General features: G+C 34.1%; 1 protein-coding gene across 2 annotated transcripts; it reads right to left on the reverse strand.

Annotated features, from left to right (window-relative positions):
* Positions 1-107: 107 nt before the first annotated feature.
* LOC145578782 (alpha-aminoadipic semialdehyde synthase-like) lies at positions 108-13,762 on the reverse strand. Of its 2 annotated transcripts, none has more exons than XM_081636084.1 (26): positions 13,594-13,762; positions 13,449-13,501; positions 10,083-10,338; positions 9,897-9,983; positions 9,677-9,806; positions 8,971-9,144; positions 8,529-8,611; positions 8,058-8,162; positions 7,869-7,944; positions 7,370-7,541; positions 6,960-7,056; positions 6,647-6,813; positions 6,448-6,505; positions 6,110-6,250; positions 5,497-5,847; positions 4,871-4,951; positions 4,387-4,452; positions 3,627-3,744; positions 3,091-3,220; positions 2,358-2,437; positions 1,944-2,102; positions 1,582-1,819; positions 1,333-1,441; positions 993-1,154; positions 827-896; positions 108-378 (listed from the first exon to the last, which is right to left on the reverse strand). In XM_081636084.1, the coding sequence occupies exons 3-26, from the start codon at positions 10,329-10,331 to the stop codon at positions 326-328; spliced, it is 3,156 nt and encodes a 1,051-aa protein (XP_081492210.1). In that variant the 5' UTR covers positions 10,332-10,338; positions 13,449-13,501; positions 13,594-13,762; the 3' UTR covers positions 108-325. The 2 variants fall into 2 exon arrangements, with proteins under 2 accessions (XP_081492210.1, XP_081492209.1); XM_081636083.1 differs by having other exon boundaries at positions 10,083-10,349.
* Positions 13,763-19,947: the final 6,185 nt, after the last annotated feature.

A 19,947-nucleotide genomic window follows, 5' to 3' on the forward strand; every position in this document is an offset into this window, starting at 1 on the left:
AAAATAATAATAAATAATTAAAAAATCCAACACCACAACATGCTGTGAAGAAAGAACAATGATTTCAGTACCTCAAATTGGTATCATAATTTAAATGATCCTTATAATTTGAAGGTGTTTAACGGTAATGATTTTGTATCTATATACAACCAGCTCTTGATCTGTCCGGCCACCGGCTAATTACAGTAGTAACATGAACTATACATAAAATCTGACAAACATGGTGGTTTAGAGCCTAAATTTCAATGAACTAATTGGGTTTATTGGATTGAATATATACGAGGATTAAATTAGCTGACTGAAACTGGTAAATATTTACTGAGATTCATTCTATCTTCTCCAACAAGTTGATTCCACATGCTTGTATCAAATCCAGCGCTGCAAACACCGAAAATATTCGTGCATCAGGTTGCAGTAAAAGCGAAGGTAGAAAATGTTATAAACATTTGGTGTTCTAGATATATGTAATGTGATAGTTAGAACATAGTTATTTTGCATGATATATGTATTTCTAGCACGTAACCTCGAGCAATGGTAACGCCCTAATACAGATGTTCTGCCCATTTCACTTTCACTACATGCTAATTGACCTTTCATGCATATCAGATAAGGTGGAAATGATTCACTTAAAAGAACATGTTAGAGAGGATTAATGACGACCAATATTATAAATGAGCAGATAGAGCGACAAGATGAAATTACAAATATGAAGCTTAAAGAATTGGATATGGTCTGTTCTTCAAACGAAGTTTTAGTAGAATATGTTTTAGCTCAGAGATATGTGCACAAATGATTCTAATGAAATGCGGAGTAGTTTAGAATTTACCTGGAGCATAAACTTCCTGTTCGATGGGCCTCAAAACGCCTCTCGACTTTATCTTGTTTGAAAGCAAGAGCTGTAATATCCCACCCAAAAGTAAAGTGGAAGAAGGTCAGCCTTAAAGCATTTGTTTGAGCAATACAATGAAAAAGATGATGGAGAAAGATGTTACCAGGGCTCCAATTGCTACAGGAACTCCTACAGTCAGTGCCATGGCAGTCATAGTTCTTCCTTTTTCGATCTTTCCAAATTCCAAGAGAGTTGCCTGGTGTTTCTCTATCTTTTGGGATTCTGGGAATTCTACCTCAATTTCATGATACAGAAGGACCATATCCTGATAGACCCACAGTCATGATTATAAGTTACGAAACAAGAAAATTGCATAAATTAAATACACAGCCAGACGAGCACAGTTTTTTTTGATGCATGAATTCGTAGATTTTCCAGCATAGCAAAGGGATTTCTCTAATGCAAGACAACAAGCATATGTTCTGTGATTGAGGAATTAGTACCTGCTCTATGCTAGAATAAGATAGTCTTTCTTCCATGCGAAGACAGGCGACATCAAATGCACTCTTGCATGTAGAAGGTATTAATGTTTGCTCGCAAAATCCCAGGAATCTAATCAAGAAATTAAAAGAATCAGGCAACCAGTTATTAGCACAAGAGGACAGGAAAGGGGCTATGAGTTATCAAAGGACATCTTAGAGCCTTATACTCTTACAAACTTGATATCAGCACAGAAATACTCCTAAACTCACATGATTGTCCTAGCAGTCTTAAAGGCAACTGCTTGTTCTTTGCAATGTCCAAGTGATATGATCTTTTCCGCAATATTAGTCTCTCCGATATCAGAGCCTGATAAAGTCTCCTTCTCAATACCAAGGAGCTTCAGTGTAAATGTTTCAAAAGTAGGTCTCTCGGAACTTTTAAGGATTGTTTGAGCTTCAGTGTCAAAGAAACCAATCCTTGCTAATGTCCCCATAATCTCACCGAAACCTAAAGCAGAATTAGTTAAAAATTCAGTAACAAACTATGTTTCACTACCACAATGTGAAGTTTCTAACGATATTAAGCTTAAATGGCCAAAATAGCAAAGTCAGAACTCAAATGATTGTCATGCCTTCATAACGAAGAGTTCCTCGGAAGATAGTTGATACTTCATCTCCAATTTTATAGATGTCTCCATAAATCAGAGAATTACGATTTGGAAGGACTTCTAATGCGAAAGCTGGAAAGTCAGGCAACCGAAACCTAACAGCTGAATCATAAAGATTATCCCCTGCAGGCCAAAAAATATATAAATATGGATTGTGAAATAAATCTGTAGTACAAAACATTTGCCAAATACATTCATAGAAAACGTAAAAAATATTCAAGTTTAACCATAATTATTAGGACAGCTTTCATCAAACACAGTTACACAGGATTGAAAAAACTCGTTTTTACTGAAGAGTGGGTGGAGGGGGTAGAATAAGCCTGGGATAAATATTGAATTTAACTTTCAAATATATTGTAAGACCTTACGAGAGCTTACCATTAACTTGTTTCACTTCTCCATGAGATTTATATGTAGCAGGATTACGCCCAGCTCTCAAAGCACCAGCAGGGTTCCAACTGGATGCACAAAAGGAGAAACTAATTATTATATGTGGGTGACAAACTTAGAGCTTATGCAAAATAAACATTTGTTGAGTCTAAAACAGGTTCGTTCTTTGAAAGATATTTCCGCAATAGCTTTCAAGTAGTGATTAGTAAATTGACTGCTAAAGTTGAAAGTAAACTTCGGTGAGGTAGTGATTTAAGGTTGAAGTAGCCTTCAACTATCATCTCTATTGACTGTATGCTAGTTACTGCCTACCGCCTTGCTGCTACTATTTGTCTTAAAAAGTTCTCATAAGTATCAGATTTTTATTCAAACTGTACAAAAATTTAAGCAGAAATAACTAGATTTTGATTACAAGCCGCAAGAACTACCAATTTTTCCTGTGGCATTGTCAGCTTTGTGCACCCCTGTCTTAGGCGAGGTAAAGAATTTTGTAATTATTACATAGATTAACTGGAATCATGTCAACAGTTAATAACACATTTAAGGAGGAACTGATGATTCATGTCATCAGTTCTTTTATATATACCAATCTCTATGTTTACATGTATCGAATACATAAAGCATACCCCCCCCCCCCCCCCCCAAAAAAAAAAAAAAAAAAAAAAAAAAAAAAAAAAAAAAAACCTTTCTTGGTATAAGTGAGAAAAAAGAGGACACACACCTGAATTTATAGGCTAACGGATTGTTGGCTGCTGCTGGAGACGGAAGACCTCCACAATAAGAAGTAAATGAACACACTTTTCCCCCTTTGGAATGTGCTTCGTTTATCATTTTCATTGCCAGCATGTGATCTGCAACACTTATAATGATTACTTTAAATTGGATAAATTTCTCAAGAATTTGCAAAACCAAAGTTGAGAATGTATTCAGAGGCTGGTTAAGTCTTCTCTACAGTCCATCACATTCAGAATTTATCATCCATCATGAGTGCACAAAGTGAAGTCCATAATCCATATGAGCTCAGGTTTCCGATCTTGAGATGTATTAATATTAGTGCAGTACTCAGGGAAATGAAGATATTCACTAAATATGGTATCTGATGTATGGAGCTATTATGAACCTTCCATTGCATCTTATAAAAAAATGTCAAGATCTATGGGGGCACCCGGAGAGTGTGTGTGTGTGTGTGTGTGGAATTAGTTCTATTTAAAGCTAGACCACACACAAAAAAATAAAAAAAGTTCAACATAGATTTACCTATCCCAGGATCAAGGCCCATCTCACCAATAACTGTTATACCAGCATCCTTCGCATCTTGATCAAGCTTCAACAGAGAATCATCAACATAGCTAGCAGTAACCAGATGCTTCTTAAGCTGCATTGTGAAAATAAAAAAATTCAAATGATAGTATACGCAATTGTACATGATTAGCTGTGTACTGTATTGCTGCCATCAATGTTCCATTGTTGCTGGATGCAGCACACTTTTTGTAACATATAAACAGACCAGTAAACACAGTGTCTAAGTATTTAATGATGTATTACTGCAGACTGAGACATTGAAACAAGTAACTTGCCAGCAGTTGCTAGTTTTGCTACCATCTTTAGCAAACGGCTTATTATGTGAAATTATCATATTAACAATTCTGCTTGCAAGTAATGTTGTACATCAGCTATATTTGAAGCTTAGAAAAGGGACTACATCATCTAGTCCAGAAAATTGTATCACCCCCCCTAATAATCCGATTCTGGACCCACATACACAATCACACCCAAGAAGGCATAAGCATACCACTGCAAGACCTTATTCTCTTTATTTCCCCATAGACAATACATTTACATGACCTAGTAATTGAATATGCTTACTTTTCCTCATCATTTAGTTGTAACTGCTTTTATTACTTTACAGCTCTTTTTATAGACAAAGTTCCACATACTTTGCAGGATAGTTAGTAATCAAATAGCTTAAGGGGTTGGGAAAAAACATGAAATAAATTATAAACCAAGGAGAAGATACCTCAATACAAGCTTTCGCTATTGCAACATGGCAGCTCGGAGGAAGAAGACTAATAACAACTTCAACCTGAGATTCACACAGAAATAAGCTTAATCTTTTAAAATCACAATACAAGCTTATAAGCCTTTAAATTATATAATGATGGAGCTGAAATCTCACTGTTAAAACAGAATTCTATGAGATGCCACCTCTCTCTATATAATAGGTAAAATCTTTAAAGCAGATGGTCTGATATATTAGCTTATTAGTCTATAAGTATACATAGTTGTGGCTTTTCCACCAGTCATCCGCAGTCAGAAATTAGATTTAAAGAGAAGGTTGTGAATATATACAGAGACATAGAGCGGTTAAGATTCCTATCCTAATGTAACTGAAACAAGGCAAACCTCTGGAAATTTTCATTTCATAATCATATCAGTCAGAGAGTTATGATTATTTCCTTAAAAGCAAAGCGCAGATACTTTTAACATTTTTCAAAAATTACCTGTGAAACATACTTATGCAGGCTTTCTTTGTCTGACACATCTAGCTGCACAGCAATAGCATCTGGAATACCTTGGATGACCTGCAGACAACATACATTACAAATTCAATGTATCACCCGAATCTGAGTTTTGTTCTAGCCTGCTTGGTATATTCTATGAATGAACCAAATATGCAACACACATTCTAAGTTGAAATAGCTAAATAACTCATACAGTAGACCCACTAGGTTCCCTGTCACCATTAATACAAGCATGACATGGCGTTTTGATTGTATGATATTTTACGTGTTTATGGAGATCTATTCCAAATTGAATACCATTCACCAAAGCAAAATGCATTGCAAAGATCTTGAGAGGAACTTATGGGAAAATCAAACAGACAAGATAATTACAATTATTATTTGGGGACAGATGGGGAATTTTGTTTCAAAAGCATCCTAGGATTTATTTGACTATCTTCAAAGAAGCGCTGAAAAATAAAAGTAGCCACAGTGCAATATAGGGATCTATGAAATTAAGAAAGCTCCAAGGGAAGATTTTCTGATTGACTGATTTCATGTATATCTGAATGACTTAAATGCCAATAACATAAAGAGACTTTGGATAATAATATTTTCCAACACACCTCTTCAGCGTCCTTTAGATATAGAGATGCAACAGTGACTTGGATATCATTTTCCACATCAATATTCAAATCCATGCACTTCTCAAACAAAGGGCAAGAAGAAAGGTCTTTGATAGATACTAAAAACTCAGCAGCTGGTTGGCATACGCGACCAGCACCAAGAATTAGTACTCCTGCTTTTCTTTTTGTCTGATTTCCATGATCTAATAAACCATTCTCCTGGATCTTGCCAACAGTCAGGGAAAATTTGTTTGGTTGATTCTCTACAGTCCCCTTTTTTCCCCTTATATTAGCAAGAGATGTTAACGAATCAATAATTTGGTCCAAAACTTTGCTATCATCAGCTCCAACCTGTCACAAACATAACAAAAAACACAAACAAAATTGAAGCAATAATCAATCAACTAGAAGCATGAATCAAGATGTAACTCATGAAAGACTATCAAACTAATGAGATTAGAGTGCTCCCACTAGATTATCACTGACATATATTACCAGTGAGTCTTTTATTATCCATTTTTTGGAAAATATAATTAGAACTTAATAGAAGAATAGTTTTATTATTAAAAATCGAAATAAAAAATGGGGATGGGAGTGGTTCAGAGTTACATACTTCAAGCTCCGAGTATGAAGTAGAATCAGTACTCTGGCCGACATGACATTTCACCAAGCGGAAGGAGCCTCCTGCTGCTTCAATTCTATCCAAAGCCTCATTTATCAAAAAGTCATCAAACAGATGACCACTCAAAGACACCTGCCCAAATTACCAATTATTCCTATACAGTGGAAATTATTGCTGAAATGAAAGGTTCCATGAAACCAAATGATCAACCCTATGGTACAAATGATAATTTGAATAGGATAATTTACACTGGTTTCAGTGAACTATACAGCATAAAGTAAAGGATAACTGTATGAAGCGTGAACTGGAAACTAGTTACAGAAAGTTACCAATCGCGTGTGTGTTTTCTTTTTAGGATGGAAATCTGGCAGATTCTGGGACAATTCACTGCAACATATGGAAACAAAGAAGAAAAAAAGATGTTCATATCATATTATGATGCAACCCAAATTTGGAAAAGGAGAAACCATGTGGAATAGGGTAACAGATAGTCTATTGACAGAAGACACAAAAGATTCAGAAGCTTACTCTGAAGCAGATTCTCGCATACGAGGAATATACTCATATAAGGATGTAAGTGCTCCCCTGTGTACTATACAAGCTTGTTTCAAATGGGGAGGTAGAACATCAAAATCTTTTGTGGAAGCCAAGTGACCAATAAATTGTGACAGGATAGTGCCAAAATGTTGGGAAGCCTTTACACATAAGCACAAATTGATAGAGGAAAATATGTTACTCCTTGATACTTATGACTTAAACAGCCAATCCAGAATGATCCAACTTCTCTAAACAAGTTATTATAATGCTAACAAAAAATCTATCTTTACAATGTATAGCATACCTCTTTGGCAAACTCGGTAGGGAGGATGTCGACAGCTGAGCATAGTACACCACTACCCTCCATGTCATAATGGTATGATTCCGTCAGTGGATCGAATCTGTAGTCAACAAATTTTATTACATGAGCCCAAATTTACTTAACCGAAATCTACATCTGCAAGTCTAATCTGCAGCCTACTTACTAGTTACACACTTACACTATACCAAGGATTTCAACTCTATATGGCCTCCAGGTTTATTTAAACTCCTGATTTAGCCAGATTTTTTTACAGTTTGACACAAATAATCTCCTAGAAACTAATCATCTTGTCAGCTGTACAAATGAGGAGAACTAGGGTGAACTAAGATATTAGGCAACCAAGTTACATGTTTGCATTCCCTAAATTGAAAAAGAAGCTTTGATCATATTACCTAAAGAAAGGTGAGTCAATGGTGGTGGCTTGGTTAACAAACTCGATGGATCCTCCTATGTCACATGTGATATCGGCAATACCAACAAGTGGGCATCTTTTGCTCTTTAAATCTTGAAGCTGCTTGGTGGTCAACAACCTGGGAAATCTTTGTTCCCAGTACATGCAATTGACTGCTCCCCAAAAAAATGAAGTAATAAATATGACAACAAAGTACACACAGAGACAATACAAACTACAAATAGCAGAAAATTTTCATTTTTCAGCATAATTGGATCACTCAGTAGTTTTTAATCCAAGTATTAATAATTATGCTCAACTCCCTTTCCAAAGTTACTAGTAGTAATGTGTATACTAAATGGAATAACTAGAAATGCACTGGCAGTATCTGGGTCTAACTGAAAATTAATGATAACAAAAAAAAATTATTTCTATAACGAGGGGAAATTGGAGCCGAGGTTCATAACAATGACAGGTTAAAGTGGGAATGAGCCACACACCAATAACGGATGCATATGGAGCAACTCTTTCATGAAAAATTGGAGAGTAATGCTCTGGATGAGAGTAGTAGTCAGCCTGAAAAGCAAAAAATGCATGCAGTGTTAGAGAAATTCTACATAAATAGCCATAATTATGAAATTGTTTCAAAACTTTGAAAACATTTTGGAGAAAGGGAAGAGCATTATTACTTTATCGAAAAATTTACTTGGGTCTTTGGGTTCAACCATATCTTTACTCGTTACAACACAACCATATACTTTGAAGAGTCTCTTTGATCCCTGAGATTGTTGATTCTGGCATCCAGTATGAAATATGTCAAGGGTGGTAAATAGGTAGAAAAGAAACAGTAAACCTAGAACAAATAATCTTGAGCATAAAGCAGACAAGTGAAAGAGATTTAACATCAAACACAGATTATATACCTAGCGAAAAGCTTATTATTTCATTTCAAGCTAAAAATTGAAACGACGATCAGCTAAGAGAAGACGAGGGACCAGGCACTCTGCCTAAACACTCTCCACAGAGCATGCACACGCACCATTATTGTTAATTAACATAGTATGTCCAGACAGCCAATACCACACAGAAATTTTTATATATACTTACCAGTAGTTCAGTACTCTAAGTAGAATTACTACTCTTATGAATAGACTGATTACCTTTTCAAACAACTCCGAGAGTCTGCTAGGATCCACAAAGGTATGAGGAAGAAGCTTGAGTATCTCTTGTGCGCCTTGTGAAACTATAGTAAATATCAAAATGTATAAATTAGTCTACTGGTATCAGCAATCACGTTAATAAGAAATATTACGTCTCAACCTAAACCTAATCCACACAGTGATCCAAACTTCCAACAGTATCATAGAAAAAGGAAGTGTAGGAAAGGATATAAGAGAGAAACTGATCAAGAGACAGAATATAGATCACTTATGAACAATAAAAATAAAAAAAAATAAAAAATAAAAAAAAAGAAGATATATCACTAAGTCGTTACATAGTTAACTAAATGTTGGGAAAAATCAAATCTAATACATTCTTATTATCATGCAGGAACGAAAATACATTCATAATTAGACAAGGATTACCAAGGCAGAGTAATACCATTTCCATTTCCAGTAAAGACAAAAACAAGAGGACAGATGCCAGATGGAAGACCGAGAGAGGAGATCTCTTCACCCACGGATATGATTGCAGCCTTAGCAGCAGCCAAAGAAGTGTACATGTAAGATGAACCCAGGGAAAGGAAGGGTGTTGAGTATCCAAAACTTAGATAACCTGTAAATTCGTAGAATCAAGATCATTTAGCCACAAAACAATAAAATTTGAAAGTGAGATAATCAAATTGATGTTTCAATATCTGTATATTCCCAAAGATAATTAGGCAGAGATTTATTTTTCTTGATCAAAACATAAGATTAGAAGATAAGTAATGATAAAGGAAGAGTAACAGCATTCTAACAGAGAAGATTATCTTAAGAAAATAAAATTGACAGCCTCTTTGTTACTGCACAAGTAAGGCTGTGTAGTACTGCTGACAGCACTATGATGTTTTGAAACTTACGATACTGAGCTAGGAAGGCAGAAGAGATGCCAAGTTTAATGATTTCTCTGTTAGTGCTCTATTGATGTACAGACATGCTGCTGATGTCAGGATAATTGATGCAGTGTTCTTATTACTTCTTATGCAATGATTATTTTTTGCAGGTCATTTTACTAAGCTAACTAGCCCGGAGAAAGAGTGATCAATTCTTCAAAAAATATTTCTACAAGAAGGCAGCTAAAGAAATAAAGTGGAGATGCAACATACGTTGTCCTAAGCCGTGCAAAAAGTCAACCATTCCAGCTCTGCCGGCATATTTTCCAAATGCCAGTAACCTTTTCCCATGATCTCCAACAATGAGCTCATAATCATACAAAGTTGTACTCTCCGCCAGAATCTACAAGTGACATTATATAAGTTGCGGCACAGTTATCACAATTCACATAGCAGGAAGCACAACAAAACATAGCTATAGTGCTATACAAACCTTGTCAAGCATAGGCATGCTTTCTTTCTGTGCTTTGTGGGTATGTGAGAAGAAAGAATAGGCTCTCTCAGGAAGGATCATCTCCAACTGCCACCAATTGATTATTCATTTTAAAATTATTTTTATGAAGAAAACATTAATTAAGTATATACTACTCATTGGCAAGAAAAGCATTATTCAAACTACCTTTGGTTGTTTGACTCCCACAATAAGACCACATTCTGATAAGTCCTCAGATACTTCACAACCAACCTCTTCATAAAGGGTGTCATGGTAGATTCTCTTGGTAGATGGCTGGACAATTATCCGAGCTACACCAGATTTACCTTTTCCCGTGTGTAGAAGTCGAGCACAATGAGCTGGTGTTAAAGGAGCTCGTCTTTCCCACTTGTTACAAGTCTCCGAAAGAATTCCAACAACTCCGTTTCCAAGCATGGTGTCACTATAAGTTACCTTAATGTAAGAACAGAAGTCTAAGCAAATAGAAAATTGTACAAAGCATAGAGATTTAGAGGAAAAGGCATATAAGGACAGGATGACAATAACATCAAAACCCAACACAAAAGCTAAAATCTCTAAACAAATTATGCTTGCTGTGGAAGTGATTTCGGTAGCTAAGCAGCCACATTGTCCTCACAGCTACAAGCAGGTTCAAAAAATTTACGAAACATCAGTCTATTTTTTAAAAGCCTGTATAAGTAGCCTTTTAGAAACAGATAGCAGTATCATGGAGCCAGACCAGGGGAATGAACATACTTTGTTAACCAAAAACTGATCTCGGAAGCTGTCTTAATTGGCCAACTCGGTAAAATTTCAAGAATCAATTCATAACTGATAACTCATTTACTTTCCAACTGATCTGATACTTTGGCTTAGCTAGACAACTCCAGGGTGCACAAGGCTTTCGCCTAAGACAGTTGTATGATCACTTGCATAATACATTTTAGCCATTAACATTAACCAATCAATCAATCAATCAAAGCCTTAATCCCAAAAGTGGGGTCGGCTAACATGAACCAAATTTGATTATTCCGTGTAGTCATCAACATAAATCTTTCTCCTCCATCCCTTACGATCCAAAACTTCATCCTCACGTAAATCCATGCACTTCATATCCTTCCTCACTCCTTCCAACCAAGTCATCTTTGGTCTCCCTCTTCCTCGTTTAATCCCTCCATGGTCCCACTCTTCCACTCTTCGCACCGGTGCACCCTCGGGTCTCCGTCTTACATGTCCAAACCAACGCAGACGATTTTCCCTTAATTTATCTACAATGCCCGCCACACCTACTTTCTTGCGAATAACCTCATTTCTGATTCTATCTCTTAAAGTGTTTCCACACATCCACCTTAACATGCGCATTTCCGTAACCTCCATCTTTTTAATATGCTCTTTCTTAGAAGCCCAACATTCTGTACCATAGAGCAACACTGGTCTTATGGCAGTCCTGTAGAATTTTCCCTTCAACTTTAAGGGAATGCTGCGGTCGCATAGCACTCCCGTGGCCGCTCTCCATTTAAGCCACCCTGACTTAATCCTGTGGGTCACGTCTTGATCAATGTCACCATTCTTCTGGATGATCGACCCTAGGTACTTAAAACATTCACTCATGGTCAAATCCTTTCCATCCAAACTCACCACTTCATTGCTTGTCCCCCTCTGAGTGCCAAAACGACATACCAAATATTCAGTCTTACTTCGACTTAGCTTAAACCCTCTAGATTCCAACCTTTGCCTCCATTGCTCCAACTTGACATTAACCCCATCCTTAGTCTCATCCACCAAAACGATATCATCTGCGAACAGCATACACCATGGAACCTCATCTTGAATTGGTCTAGTTAATTCGTCTAGAACCGTTGCAAAAAGAAAAGGGCTTAATGCAGACCCTTGATGCAATCCGATTGTAATAGGGAAATCTTTTGTCAACCCTCCGCATGTCCTCACATTTGTTGACACATCCCGATACATATCCTTAACTAGGTCTACATACCTTCGTGGGATACCTTTCTTCAACATTGCCCACCAAAGTATCTCTCTTGGCACCTTGTCATATGCCTTCTCTAAATCAATAAAGACCATATGAAGATCTTTCTTCTTTACCCTATAAAACTCCATCATTTGTCTTATCAAATGGATTGCCTCCATAGTAGATCTCCCAGGCATAAAACCAAATTGGTTATCTGAAATGCTTGTGCATGCCCTCAACCTTTGTTCAATCACCCTTTCCCACAACTTCATAGTATGGCTCATAAGCTTAATTCCTCGATAGTTAGAACAATCTTGAGCGTCTCCTTTGTTTTTATAAACCGGGACCAAGGTGCTCTTCCTCCAATCTTGTGGGATCCTTGTAGCCGTCCATATCTTGTTGAAAAGGTTTGTTAACCAATCAATACCAATCTTACCCAAACACCTCCACACCTCTATCGGTACCCCATCAGGGTCAACCGCCTTCTTAGGTTTCATCTTCCTCAGTGCAATCTCCACCTCTACTCTCCTAATCCTTCGCACATACTCCATGTTGATTTCTTCATCACTCATAGAGGTATCTCCTATCACAACTCCATTACTTCCATTAAATAATTCATCGAAGTACCCCTTCCACCTGTCCTTGATGCCCTCCTCTTGCACTAGGACCATTTGGTTCTTATCTTTGACACACTTCACCATGCCAATATCCTTCCTTGCCTCTTGTCTTCTCTTTGCCATCTTATAAATGATCCTTTCTCCCTCCTTGGAATCAAGCTTTTCATAAACCTCCTGATATGCCTTTTCTTTTGCTTGGCGAACAGCTGCCTTTGCCTTACTCTTAGCCTCCTTATACGCTGCAAAGGTTTCATCACTCCTACATTTTCCTAAGGCTTGATAGCATTCCCTTTTTTGCTTAATTACTGCTTTCACCTCTTCTAACCAAAATTTTCTTAAAATTCGCCTAGTAGTCCACATGAAGAGGGCCAGATATATGCAACCTTCTCTCCAACAGAAACTTGATCACTGAACAAATGTAAGACTACTTCACTAGATATAATTTACGAGAAAATTTTATAAGATACTCCTTCCGTCCCTTACTTTTATTCATAATTTCATGTTGAATTAACCACAACCATTTTGAATAATAATTTTTGTTCTGTATCACATCAACTGTCAGTCTGTCACGGCCACCCCACTAAATTAACCGACATGTGTTAAGGCACGAAGGGAGTAATAATGTAATAAGATAAGATTATGTCGTAATCAACTATAATAGATTAACCCACATCCTATAGACAAATTGGTTCCAATACAAAAGAACAAGATTAATTGGTTGACTTATTACTTCAGAAGTCATAAGAAAAGTATACACAAGACACTTAGTCAAATGTACCCAAAATATAAACGAAGTATTATAAATTAAAGATTAAAAACAAAATTAAAAAAAAAAAAAAACCCAAACTATGATTCAACCTTTTATAGCAAAAGTAAAGCTATAATCGAATATTCTCTAACTTTTTGAATCTTTCCCCCAAAAAAATTATGAGAGAATCAAATTTAAGATAAAACGAGGAAGCTTACATGCAATTACCCTGAAATTGATTTTGACCTTGATTTCGGCGTATTTTAATTTCCTGCAATAATAATTATAAAAATAAAAAATAAAAAGATCAGTCTTTTTCACTGTTAAACAAATACAGTTTATACATTGCAAATTGCAATCAACCTGCTGAAATTTCCTAAGCTGATTTCATGGATTTTAAAAATGCAATTCTGGAAAAAAATTCCTCGAAAAAACCCAGAAATTCTCAAAAATTTAAAGGGATGATCTTTAATTTTATGATCAAAATTTTGAAACGTTAAAGAAGATGATGTAAGTATGTAACGAGTTGTCAACAAGTGTAAGCAAATTACACGAGTTTATAAAGAGACGTATAAGACACTATAAACTATATCATCATCATCTTTGATTAAAAATAATAGATAAGTAAAACCAATCACTCAATCACATACACTGTATTATTGGTACGAGTAATAATGTATAAAACGTGACAACTAATTTCGAATAAAGATAAACTCGATCGTTTATTACGAGACAAAGGGAGTATTTGAGCACGATTAGGAAAGTTGAAGAACACGTGAATTTGTTATTTGTATATAGGGGGAGATAAAGAAGGGAAAGTGATTTGCTATAATAAGGTTATAAGTATGGATTGACGTAGTATCCACGTGTATTTTGCTTGATCTTTAGAATTAGCTAAGAATTTTGGTTTGTCAATTGTCAACTCATTTTTGGATTAATTAGCCACGTCAGTTGAAACTAAGACCTAAGCACCTAAATATCCTCTTCTAAACGTATACTTGTATTTGTCAATAAATTCTTTTTTGTTGGAAATTTGATTGTAGGGATTACAAGTGGTTTGATGTATGCATGGTATATTTGAAATTCGTCTTTGTTAGATGGGGATGGCGACGGGGATGTATAGGGGTTTGGATGGCAGATAGAAAATAAAGTGTATTTGTTAAAATCCGAATGATATCAATGTGGTATTGAGTTTTATCAAGTGTCATATTTATGGATCATGAGTTATAACGTATTAATTAATTTAAGTATTTTATTTAAACCGAATGATGCCAATGTGTTGGGTGGCTAAGTTGGTCATGTACATAGTATGGTTGTAGTTTGTTAGGGATGTTGTGAAGAAGGTGACTGAATGACGTTTGTTCGGTGGTTGTGATGGAATGGAGGTGTGGGTGACGGTTGCGTTTAAGCCCATTAAGGTGTGGTGTGGTGTCTTGTCATGTAAAGTGGGGAATGACAATTGCAAGTGCAATGAGATAAGCGGGTGAGTTGGCGGTTGCAAATTTGTAATAGAGGGTGAAGTTGATTATAGGCTTGATCAAAAAGTTTGGTTACAAACCTAAAACAAGTGGTTCTGGGTAATAAAACTAGGAATTTATTGCAACCATGAATGAAACGTAGATATTATAAGACCAGACAAATTAATTTTATCATATTTTTCACATCTTATTTCATACTCTCTCTATCCCTATTTGTTTGCTCAATGGGCGTCTCCTCAAACTCTTAAAGATTTCTCCATACCAACGACAATAGGGATCACATCTTTACTCTCACGGAATTCCTTTATGTTCTACTACTTTTCTCTCTCATCAATTTCATTCAATCAAAACTTTAAAAACAAAATATAATAGAGAGAGCTAAAAAAAAACTACGAAAAAATGTTGGAAGGCTCAAGAGTTTAAAGATGGGCTGACCAAGCAGCCCTTGGCCCAAAGTAACTGGCAACAACAAGCATCTAGCCCAAACTCTTTGAGACCTAACCTCTTGGTTGGGCTTGTATACTATCAATCAAGACCTCAAAAGGCATAGATTAATAAAAGTCTTTGTCATTTGGTACCATTGCAACCTTTACCCAGCACAACTTCATATTCATGTCTTCATGTATGTTTTTTTTGAGGGAAATGTCTTCATGTATGTGATCAAGCATGAAGAATGATAATTGTTATTTTTATTTGATCATTTCAAGCCAACCAAACAACACAAACTTGCATTTCCTTGGAAGTAGCAAATGAGCCATTCTGATAAATTTATAACTTACTCATATTATCCTTAGTCATACCTTTAACTTACTTGATAGAAACCGTAATGAAATAATGTGTGTCAATGTGTTATAGATATGTGGAGGCTTATTAACAGAAAGTTATACTCGTCGTATTCTAACTTCATCCTTAAACACTAAGTAGAAACTGATAAAAATTAAAGTGATCTGCATAGTAATTTACAATTATAGATAAACAAATTTAAACATTATAAATTTATTGTTGGATTATTTTATTTTATTCTTATACGAATGAGTCACAAGGGCAACACAAATTACAAATAGAGGTAGGGGCCAACCTACAACCTAATGTATGTACAAAGTCCCTCATTGTTAACCACTGGGTCAAGACCCTCGTTGGTATAAGCTTGGTATTGATTTTTAATTAACTAAACTAAACTTTTATTAATATGAATGGGTTATATCCGTATATATAAATGGGTATATCCGTATATGTATACGCCAAAACTTGAAAACTTATGCTCCTACTATGAGTAAAGGTAAAATACAGTCCCTAAACTTTCGTATTTGTGCACTTTTAGTCCCTCTGAACTATTGTGCACTTTTAATCCCTCTGCCACCAAGGTTGGTGTTTTCCAATTAAAAGTTGAGGGATTTAGACTAGTCAGCATTAGTTTAGGGACCATGACTCATTTTTATTTTTTTTTTCAAAATTTATTAAAAAACTTTTTATTAGTTTAGGGACCAAGCTACTCCAACATCTTTCTCTCTCCTCAGTATTCAGATCTGGTTTTTTCCCTCTTCTCTCTTTGCTTTCCCTTTTTGAACCTTAATTTCTACTCCTTTTCATTTCAAATCTTTAGCCAAAATTAATTTTTTTACCAACAAAAAATCAGATTAAATATCAAGAAACATTGATTAATTAAAGCCCTAAAAAATTCACTTTTTCTGAAAATTCGTTGCTCCACAGTAGCAACACCAAAGACGTTTTTTTTTTTTTTTTGAAAGCAGCCAACGTTGAAATTTTGGGAGCGATGTAGTCGGATTTCAGGGGATGAAAATGTTGGGGAAAATGGTCGATTTTTTTTGGACAAATTAATTTGAATTTTGGAGAAGTAGTCTAAATTTTTAAAATTTGGGGAAAACAGTCAATTTTGGGGAAATTTATCGGAAACTGTGTAAAAATGGTACTCCTTCTACTCGTATTAGTGTGGAGAAGGCTGATCTTCACTTTTTTTTAACCAAAAATTGATTATTTTTTGAAGAAATTGAAGATAGAGAATGAGGTTTTTCTTTGGAAAACAAGAGAAAGAAAGAGCTGAGCACACGGATGACAGAGAATGTTTAGCAAAAAAAAAAAATAAGGGAAAAATAATAAAGTAAGGGGGGAATGAATTATTTGGCAACATATGAGGGTAAAATAGGAAATTAGGATGACTTAAGTGTAAAATATGGGGGTGTTTTGGGAATTTTAAATAAAATTCTGACAAAAAAAAAAAAAAAAAAAAAAGAAAACAAAAAAATAATGAGTCATAATCCCTCAACTTTTGTTGACTAGGCTTAGTCCCTCAACTTTTAGATGTAAAACACCAAGTGTGGTGGGTAAGGGACTAAAAGTGCACAAATACGAAAATTTAGGGATTGTATTTTACCTTTACTCCTCCTACTATAAATTTGCTTTATGAATGTGGTTGGGTCCAAATTGACGTAGATTAGAGGCAGAGCATTATTATATGATTACTTATTTAACAACTTGATAATAATTAATAAAGGGGTCAATTACATCCACATTAATGCAATTAGGTTTATCCGTTTATGCATTAATACATTAGAAGATATAGCGTTAGAACTAATGATAGATGAATTATAGGAGCATCTACCAAATTCTTATTCCTTCATTAGTTTCTTTGGTGAGGCAATACACAAGAACTTATTCTTAAGTTGTTGCTAGAAATTTATATATATTTTTTAATATAAAAAAAGGGCGGAATTAAGAATTTTTGATATATTTTGACAAATTTTTAGGTAAATCATTCAGTTTTTCATACTTTGTATTAAAAAAAAGGTAACGAAAATAGTTGTATATGATATTTGAGATCAAACTCATATGACATATTGATGTGTACATTTATTAACTTCTATGATTCCAATATATGTATATACTAGCATAGCGCCCATGTATTGCACGGTTTATAAATCATTTTTTTTTGACAAAAGCATGATTGATCCAGTAGGAAAAAATGAGGGAGCCCCAGTTGATCTCAGAAATATACATTCTAATCTATCTCCTCTCACAACTTTATTTGTTGAAATCCGTGCCACTTTATTATTTTACTTTTATCATTTAAAAAATAAAAGATAATGATTAAATTGTGAGAGGAGATTTATTCGCATTTATCTCAGAGAAAAATTTGAATTTACTCGGAAAAAATCCTACGATAATTCAATTAGTAATAAAGGGCTTATTTTCTCTGACAATTAATTATTAAAATTTTGTTTATTTGCAATAATGGCTAATGCGTAAATAAATTAAAGAAAGATGTGATTTGAATAGTATTTTATGTCATTTGCAATTTTTTTCTTTTATTCCCTATTATTTTTTAAAATGTTATTTATTATAATTGAAAATCAAATTAATTATTTTGCTCCACATAACTACGTAAGAGAAGTAGAGGAAAAACTAAATTACTTGTCATACAATCCGTACATGACTATAGAAGAACAGTATAAGAAAAACTAAAATTTACTTGTCATACCATCTGTTCAGTATCTATACAACCAAAAAATCTGTTTTACCTGGCCCGTCGCATTCACTATCCACAAACACAATAATAACCTTATACATTTGTCAACTAACAAAATTAAAAATAGGTTTTATATAACCGTGCATCGCACGGTTTCTAATCTAGTAATAAGAATAAAAGACATAATTTATCAACTAACCAATCATGTATGTAATGCATTTTTTTATGGACATGTATTCTTATACAGTAACTATGAATGTTATAAAACTCATACAATTACATATTAAATTATTTAAATTTTGAATATAAACATTATAAGAGTAAGAAAATATGAAAATTTAATGGTTATAGAATGAGAATATTTTTCATATAAATTTCATTGATATATATTATCTATGTTAAAACCAAAAACTATTTTATATATGCATCATTTTTTTTGGCATAGTTTTGCTTAGTGTATACTTGTCTTCCTTATTTGTAGGAAATTAGGCCTACTTTATAGCTAACCATACGTAGCTTACAATGTATATAATGCCTTTGATAGGCTTGTTAATATTTATCGAATTATCTTCTTTCATTATAAACATAATATTCTAGATAGAATATGAATTACCATACATACATATGTAATTTTGATATTTTTTATACTAAGATTTTTTATTCTTATGTAGCTATTATTATTTACATATATACTAACATATTTTATGATACTTTTCTTAATATACCTTGCAGGTGTATATGTCTGTTACTTTACTACAATAGACTTTACTATAATAGGTTCTCAAAAAAAAAAAAAAGACTTTACTATAATAGTTTATGTATTTATTTAGAATAAAATGTACATTTTTTTATACATATGGAAACATAATAAATAATTAAAAAAAATTAATAAAAGACAGCGAATCATAATGAGACATTTGTCAGTCTCACATTGAGGCGCTTGTCTTTTAGTATAATAACTAGCATAGTGCCCGTGCGCTGCACGGTTTATAAATCAAATTATTAAACCTGTAGGAAAAATAAAAATAAAAACAAAGGTAATTCATTTACTATTAAAGGACTTGGTTACTATTGGTCAATAAAAAAAAAATTAAAGGAACGTAATTTGAACAGTATTTTATGTTATTTGAATTTCTTTTAATTTTTTATAATGTTATTTTATTAATTGAAAATAATTGAATAATACTCCACATAGCTATATAAGAAGTGGACTAATTTATTTATATCTCCCGTTGAGAAAAAACTAAAATTTTCTTATTATACCATCCGCATCAGTATCTACAATCAATCTAATATACACATGTTTTATTTACCCGAACAGATCCTCATTAAATCTATAGACATAATAATAATCTTATATTTGACCTACCAGAACATACATTTTCCTAAGTTAAGCATTGTGCCAAAAACTATATATTATATAATAGTCATATATATAACCAACAGCTGATTAAATATAGTATACAACACAAATACTTCGTATATAGGTATGGATACTGATAATTTTATATAAATAAAATATACGGAGTATATATTACTAAGATTTATCGATCCCTACCTTAATTATAAATGGTTAACAAAACTCTTATAATAGTGCATGGACATTTATATATCTAAAAATGTTCTTTTTACATATATTTTCCACCATTTAATTTTAAAAGCCTTAAAATTGTCTCATGAATTCGCTAAATTGATTTAAAAGGTTATGTTTATTTCAATATTTAAAGCCATTTACTATTTTCATTTCCTTTTGTT

The sequence above is a fragment of the Chenopodium album genome, chromosome 14, assembly GCF_948465745.1.
Source record: "Chenopodium album chromosome 14, dcCheAlbu1.1, whole genome shotgun sequence".
In the NCBI taxonomy this organism is placed as follows: Eukaryota; Viridiplantae; Streptophyta; class Magnoliopsida; order Caryophyllales; family Amaranthaceae; genus Chenopodium; species Chenopodium album.

Bases quoted from the DNA above. Each gene is read 5' to 3' on its own strand.
- LOC145578782 (XM_081636084.1), bottom strand. From the start codon at position 10,331: ATGCTTGGAAACGGAGTTGTTGGAATTCTTTCGGAGACTTGTAACAAG. The intron at 9,807-9,896 runs GTTTGTATAGCA...TGTCACTTGTAG, and splicing joins GCATGCCTATGCTTGACAAG to ATTCTGGCGGAGAGTACAAC. The intron at 7,542-7,868 runs GTGTGTGGCTCA...TTTGGGGAGCAG, and splicing joins TCCATATGCATCCGTTATTG to TCAATTGCATGTACTGGGAA.